This window comes from Aspergillus terreus, genomic scaffold, assembly GCF_000149615.1.
Source record: "Aspergillus terreus NIH2624 scaffold_2 genomic scaffold, whole genome shotgun sequence".
Lineage (NCBI taxonomy): Eukaryota > Fungi > Ascomycota > Eurotiomycetes > Eurotiales > Aspergillaceae > Aspergillus > Aspergillus terreus.
The window spans coordinates 1,832,219-1,839,516 of NT_165925.1; the positions used below are offsets into that span (position 1 = coordinate 1,832,219).

General features: G+C 52.9%; 2 protein-coding genes across 2 annotated transcripts; both read left to right on the forward strand.

Annotated features, from left to right (window-relative positions):
* Positions 1-282: 282 nt before the first annotated feature.
* Positions 283-2,023, forward strand: ATEG_01647 (MRS7 family protein; the record flags this gene model as incomplete). The annotated part of the gene is made up of 3 exons (XM_001209012.1): positions 283-349; positions 405-919; positions 983-2,023. 3 exons carry the CDS (start codon positions 283-285, stop codon positions 2,021-2,023), a joined length of 1,623 nt encoding a protein of 540 aa, XP_001209012.1.
* A 341-nt stretch (positions 2,024-2,364) lies between these two features.
* Positions 2,365-3,909, forward strand: ATEG_01648 (NUDIX hydrolase; the record flags this gene model as incomplete). Its single annotated transcript, XM_001209013.1, has 5 exons — positions 2,365-2,625; positions 2,822-2,978; positions 3,030-3,056; positions 3,120-3,506; positions 3,581-3,909. 5 exons carry the CDS (start codon positions 2,365-2,367, stop codon positions 3,907-3,909), a joined length of 1,161 nt encoding a protein of 386 aa, XP_001209013.1.
* Between the last annotated feature and the right edge of the window lie 3,389 nt (positions 3,910-7,298).

Consider the following 7,298-nt stretch of genomic DNA (forward strand, 5'->3'; position numbering starts at 1 on the left):
TGACCGGAAAAGCTTAGCTAAGTCCGGCGGCGAATCAAGCCGTAATCCCCGAATGCCGAGTCACGTGCCGAGCCATATTCCTCATTCCTCCTCGCAAGCCTCGGAGGGCGACATCAGCCCCATCAACATCGCTCCGGATTACTGACGCCCAACTTCTTTGATTCCCATTGTCTTTCGCCAGAATCTATCTCGAATTTTCTCTCTCTCGCGTGTCGAATTGTTGTGTGCGCCTGTTCCGTTCGCTCGTTATCCCGAGCACCCTTCCATCCGTCATATTGCGCCATGTCCGTCACTATGAGATCGGCCAGCCTTATGCGCGGCAATTCTGTGTTGCGTCCGGGTTTAATTGGTAAGATACTCTTGCAGTGTTGCATTGATAGATGTTGCTAATAGTCCGAAATCAGCCCGGCCTCGTTTTCCCGGCGCGCTGGGCGCAGCCTCGACCGCAAGCCTCCGGTTCAACGGCAGGGGTCTTCCTTCTCACGTACAAGCCATCGCCCTCTTGGTATCTCATCAACGCGGATATGCGACGGAGCAATCAACGTCCCACTCGAATCCTTCGGACCTCCCTCCTCCTGGGTTCAATGCCGAACAGGCCAAGAAGCCCATCCCCTCAAACACAGAGCAGTCGACAGACCGGAACCAGCAGCTTGATCGTCGGCCGGACCAATCAGTCGCTTCAAAGGCAGATGGCAAATCGACGCCAGATACCGCCGTTTCCAAGGCTTCGGAAGAAAACAAAAAGGTGACTGAAGAGAAGAAGGAGCAGAAGAAGTTGACCATTGGTCAAAAGATCAAGAAGGAGGCCCAGCACTACTGGGATGGTACGAAGCTTCTTGCTACAGAGGTCCGGATCAGCTCCAGGCTAGCCCTGAAGATGGCTGCAGGCTATGAACTCAGTCGGAGAGAGCATCGCCAGGTAAGTCGACACACTTTGTGCCGGACCCTGGTCGTCTGTAGTGCTAATTACTCGTTCGTGTAGCTTCAAAGAACGGTGAAGGACCTCGGGCGTTTAGTTCCTTTCTCGATGTTCATCATCATTCCTTTCGCTGAATTGCTTCTTCCTGTTGCCTTGAAGCTCTTCCCCAATCTCCTTCCTAGCACCTACGAGGGCCAGAACGCTCGCGAGAAGAAGGCGCTGAACTTGAGCTCCACCCGCAAGGAGGTTTCCACTTTCTTGAAGGACACCCTCCGGGAGAGCGGTCTGCCTGTGACGGCAGCCACTGTCAAGAACGAGGAGTTTGCCGAGTTCTTCAAGAAGATTCGGACTACCGGCGAGACCCCGTCCACCGAGGATGTCATCAAAGTCTGCAAGATCTTCAAGGATGACCTGACTCTGGACAACCTTTCCCGCCCGCAGCTGGTTGGTATCTGCAAATACATGAACCTCAACTCGTTCGGCACGGACGCCATGCTCCGGTACAACATTCGGCACCGGATGCGCCAGATCAAGCGCGACGACCGCGCCATCTTCTACGAGGGAGTTTCGTCCCTTTCGGTGCCGGAACTGCAGATGGCCTGCGCCTCTCGTGGTATTCGCACACACGGAGTTTCTCCCGCCCGTCTGCGCGAGGATCTTTCCATGTGGCTGGACCTTCGTCTCAAACAGGGTGTCCCGTCTACTCTCCTCGTCCTGAGCAATGCCTACGTCTACGCCCAGGGCGGCAAGGAGGCCGAAATGTCTTCTCAGATCGAATCGCTGCAGGCGGTGCTGTCTAGTATCCCCGAGGAGTTGTTCCACGAGATCGAACTGGAGGTGCACAACGCCGAGGGTGCGGCCACCAACAAGCAGCGTCTCGAGGTCATCAAGGAGCAGCAAGAGCTCATTGAGGAGGAGAACAGCGAGAACGAGGAGAAGGGCGTTGCGGCCCCCAAGGACATTGAAGACATTGATGAGAAGGAAGACGTCAAATTCGAGGCGAGCCAGTCGGGCGAGGCCGCTGAAGCCATCCGTGAAGGCGAGCAGGCCGAGCAGCAGTCTAAGGATACGGCTGCCACCGACAAGAAGAACACCTCTGCTTAAGGTGTCTGCTGTTCCGTCTTCTCTCGACTTTCTTTACCTACACCCATTCCCACTCTTCTTCTTTTCATGTGTTAGTGTTGATATGATAGACTTCTTTTTTTTTTTCGACCATTTTGGTTGGCGACATCAGTCTTTCCCTATTCTTTTTGTTTTATATTCCATGAACCAAATAATTTTGTGATGTACGGCCGCATAGAACGTTGGAATTGATCGGGGTAAATCCGATGTGCTAGGATGGCTGGATGGATGACAGCGGGTGTTTGCAGATACATAAAATGTAGATAAGGACAGAATGATATACTGCTGATTGATGTATTGAGTCATGCCTGGATATGTACAATATGTACATGATCCGAAATTCGATACTACCTGACATTCCTCAGCCGTGGCTGCACCTCCGCTTCTTAACCTCGGCAATCCACTGCGACCACCAGCGTCTCCAACAACAGACCGAACCATCCCATCGTCTCCAAGCGGTAAATAAGAACGAAGACCATCGATCTCTGGCCATGCGGAGTCGAGGCCTCCTTCGGTTAATCGTGAACAGTCGCAACTTCAGCTCTCACCGTCCGAAAATGCCACGTCTGAACGCTACGTCGGAGGTATGTTTGCAGCGCCTTATATATCCAACCCCGCATACGCTGTCTATCTATGAGGCTTAGATTATGCATCTGGCTGCATATTGTTGTCATAATTTCCTAGCTTGACCTGGGAGTTGGGTGGACAAATCCTTGATTTTTGCCTGCTCGTCAGTATCCATGGGGATGACGTACGCGGCTAACATCCACCTGCAACTAGAAAGCAATTGAGCGCTTGAGAGCGTTCCAGCCTCCACCAACAAGCTACAACCTCGTCCCCTTATCGCGACGCGCCGCAGTCCTGGTCCTGCTGTACGCTGATTTAAATGGAGATCTCCGCGTCGTGCTCACTATTCGCGCAAAGACTCTGAGTTCATGTACGCCTCTCGCTCCCCTGACTCCATCCTACCAGCTAACAATATAAATAGATGCCGGCCAAGCAGCCTTACCAGGGGGTACGCTGTCAAACCACCAAATCCCCATCCATACAGATAACCCAGAAACTAACCCCACCACAGGCCGTGCCGACACCCTAGAAGAAACCCCCTTCCAGACAGCCCGCCGCGAGGCCCACGAGGAAATCGGCCTCCCCGACATCCACCACCAGCTGCCCGCGCCCTTCCACGTCGAGCACCTCTGCGAGCTGCCGGCGAGTCTCGCGCGGACAGAGCTCGTCGTGCGCCCCTGCGTGGCCCTGCTGCACTCCTACGACGAGAAGACGGGCCAGAACGCCGACCCGGAAGTCTCGCTGATCCCGCGGCTGGACGCCCGCGAGGTCGCCGCCGTGTTTACAGCGCCGTTCCGGAATTTCCTGCGCCTCCGCGATGAAAGCGATGACGGTAGCGGGAACCCGGGGGATTGGTATCAGGGGGCATGGACGGAGTGGCACCAGTCGAATTGGCGGAGTAAGTCGAGCATTTTCAACGAACATGTCCCTCTGTTTGTTGGTTTTAGTGAGGGGGGTACTGACGGAAAACAGTGCATCAGTTCTTTGTCCCGATCCGCCCGCAGTCGGTAGTGAAGCCGCGCAGCTCGAGTCAGCGGCAGAAGGAGGCCGTCAGCGAGCTCGAGGAGAAGGAAAAGTCCGGCGAGGTCACGCGGTATCGGGTGTTTGGGATGACGGCGCGGATGCTGGTGGATGTTGCGCGCGTGGCGTACGCCGAGGAGCCGGAGTTTGAGCATAATAGCCACTTTGGCGATGAGAAGCTCATTGCGCAGCTGCGGAAGATGGGACGGTTGAGTCCGATCCGGAGGAAGGATGATATGCTTACGCGGGAGGATTTGTTGAGGGCGGCTAAGTTGAGTTAGAGTAGAGTCTGGATTGGATGTGTTGGCGTGTGATACCCAGAGAGGATGTGGTTGGTTAGAAATACACTGGTATTCTTAAGAGTTGATTATCGAAGAATCAATAGTCAGACACTACTAAATTAGACGTCACTGCAAGCGCCCTATCGAAGATGATTGCTGATCGGTCAAGTGTCTTAGCTCGTTGGCACGCATGAGAGTAGAGGCTGCAGTGTCTCATCTACTTGCTGAAGTCTCGCGAGTCCAACGGCAGGGCTTCCATTGCATTCTCCCATGTGATCATCCATTCAATCTAGGATCCAGGTGGGCGTGAAATTACTGAAAGACAATACGGCCGATTTCGTTTGCCTGTGCATCTCAGACATGCTCCTTGCGGCTCGCTTGTAAACGAACTGGTCCGAATGCAAGGATTGCGCCTGGAGGCAACCATTGTGGTAAAAGCAATCCTATCCGAAGAGTCCGGTGGGAGGGGACTCCAACAGACAAGAAGTTATCGAAGGAGACGGTATCGAATGCTTTGTAGCTACGTCGATCAAAAAACAACGGAAGAAGAGATCATGTGTTAAAAATTTTATCGGACGAGATCATTCATGGCTGTGTTTGTAATATCCCCGCTGTCAGGCGATGGAAAGGTCCTGATATATCCACGCGTTACCGCTCCACGGTCATCTACCAGATCTGAACCTGTGTAACCAACCTCGCTTCGTCTTCGGTTGCATTTCGCTTTCCAGAGACCCCATGGGCTTGAAGCTGTTGTAGTCTTCTGGTATAGGGCGGTTTAAATGTATGCGGTGCGGTCTTTTGGTAGAGCTTGTAGATGGCATGATCCAGCTTGGTCCGTAATGTTGTTCGTGCTGAACGTGGTCCCGATGTTGCCGGCCTTCTATGTTATCAATTACAAGTGTGGTTCATATTGCACTGGATTCCCCTGGGATATAAGGAGAGTAAGCGAGGTCTTTGTGTTTATTTGGCGAGTGCCGACAGGCAAAGGTTTGTTCGCCACGTGTGCCACATGGTGTCTCTTGTGGGTGATCATACCACTTGACGGAGAGGTAACCAATTCCTCATAACCATACTGTACAGTGACATGGCCTACTATGTAATCGATCTGGACCAAAGTGTCATTCTCAAGCAGATCGCTGCGCAAGTGGGGAGGACCTGTGGACCGCCCTTGGAATACGCCCGACAAACAACATCGTGCAGTCTGCAGTTCGTCCCCTCAGGCCTAAGCGATGGCCAAGGATTTACTCACATTCCCGTATTAGGGATACATTCTTGGATTCTTTGTTGAAATCCGGCACTAGACCAGACTGGCGGGTCCGCTAGCAACTCTATTTTTCGGCTCTGGTATGCGTGTCGACGCCATATAGGCTACGGTTAGCAGGCCCTCAGCTAAGAACTCCACTGGCGGCCTCATGGCGTTGCTCTCTCTTTGTCCTTGTGTATCACGTTCCCGATTCCATCTAGGTCCTTCCTACTCGGGAGCATGGTCCGGCGCATGGCGTTTCCGCTGTGGCTGGGAATGGGCGCCTCATCCCGGCTTTTGCCCTATACGGTTAGGGAGTGGGTGGAGTTGGTTGCCCGGGTTCTGGGTTGTGTTCTTCGGAGCGGACGGGGAGATGAAGAAAGAATGACGAGCGGTATGGGAAGTGCTCGGACTGTGAGTGGGAATCGAGGCGGGCCACGGGAGATCGCTGGAGGACGACAAGACTCAGGCTAAGATTAGGGAGGAGTGTTATCACGCTTCATGGCTGATGGGCGTCATGCAGCCTCCCGATTGACTAGTAGTTGCAGAGACATCGATAGAAGATGGTTGAGGATGGGATCGTCGTCGGTTGGGAGAGGCCCCTATCTACTACTAACCTACTGCCTAGACTAGAACCGGCTAGCGGATTGCCCGAGGATGGATCGTGCATCTTTGACGCTACCGGCGACTCCACCGACTATCAATAATGGGCGGCGCGACCATGGCAGACAAGACCTGTCAGGCTGGGACCCGGGTGGGTGGTGGCCATGCGGTATTCCCGTCGCTGGGACTATCCGCAGTTACGCAGGCGTGGTCTGTATGTCGGTCCCGCGCATTGTACGGAGTATACAGATAATGGAATGAAGCAATTGTCGGTACCAGAGGGATGGTACTATGGCACTTGGAACCATGGTACTCGAGGCGAGACCCGTGCAGTTGGTCTCGTTGCAAAGCTGACCAGCTCAGTAGCTAGCAAGAGTCAGGCTATGGCTATAGGTAGTGTCCTGAGAGGAAGCTTGGATGGGAATTAGGGTGGAATGTTGGTCGATCAGCGTTCACCGCAAAAAAGCCCAATGTGATAGATCACTGGACCCTGAATGTCATAAGCGAGGTGGATGGAATGTGAGGTGGGTTGGCCACGCCGACTGCCACATACCAATGGGGGAGATTAATTAGCGGTAGAAGATTAGGCAGAGCCGAATGAGGAGTTCCCTTCTCCGTACTGATCCGGGGAGGTTCTTTGTTGTTGTTGTCGTCGTTTTGTTGTTGTTGCGTTGGAGTAAGAACCGAACTAAGGCAGACGGCCTGTACGACATGACGATGCGTTCGTCTCGCTGATCGGATCGCCCTTGATGAACACACTCTGACGGTTTCCATGATTTGCTGGGTTTGAGCCGAATAGTCGACAGGTGATTGCGATAGTCTCGCTTGGGCAGTGCAACCAACCTAACCCTTTGCCTGTATCCCTTGCATGCCCCTGTCGTCGTCCATGAGGCTTCTCAGGTATGTAAGATGGATTCGACTCGGTCCGGATGGGGATGACCATCGACGATCCTGCAGGCGAAGACCGACACTAGTCACTCACGCTCTGATCGATCGTATTTTCTTTTCTTTTTCGGCGGTTCTTCTACGTCAATCAAGGGGGGAGTGGGAGTTGGACGGGAGCGTGCTCGTTTGCCTCCATCCATATCCCTTCTTCAACTATATCTATCATCCTTCCATGCGGCCTTTGTGCCCTCGTTGAGTTCGACGTCGTCTTTTCTTTCTTCTTTCCTTTTAGTCTACCCCTCTCGGTGCTATTCTTATCTTCGTTTCTTCTCGTTCTTGTTTCATTCCGTTCTACATGCTCCGGGTTTCTTTGTTGGCCTCCATATTCTTCTGCAGCCGGACTAGGGCTTTGAGCAACATCGGCCTGGAGAAAGTCGGATGATCCTGGTCCAAAAAGAAGAAAATAAAATAAAAAAAAGAGTGAATGAGAAAAAATGAAAAAAGGAAATTAGCTCACTCTCGCATCCGATCATACTTTGGCGCAGTGCAGCCAGTCCTAAATTAACTGCAAGTGACACATAGCGTGCTGGTCACTCACCTCACAATCTTGTTATCAACCCTACTGTCACTTCCTCTTTCTATACTTTACTTTTTCTTC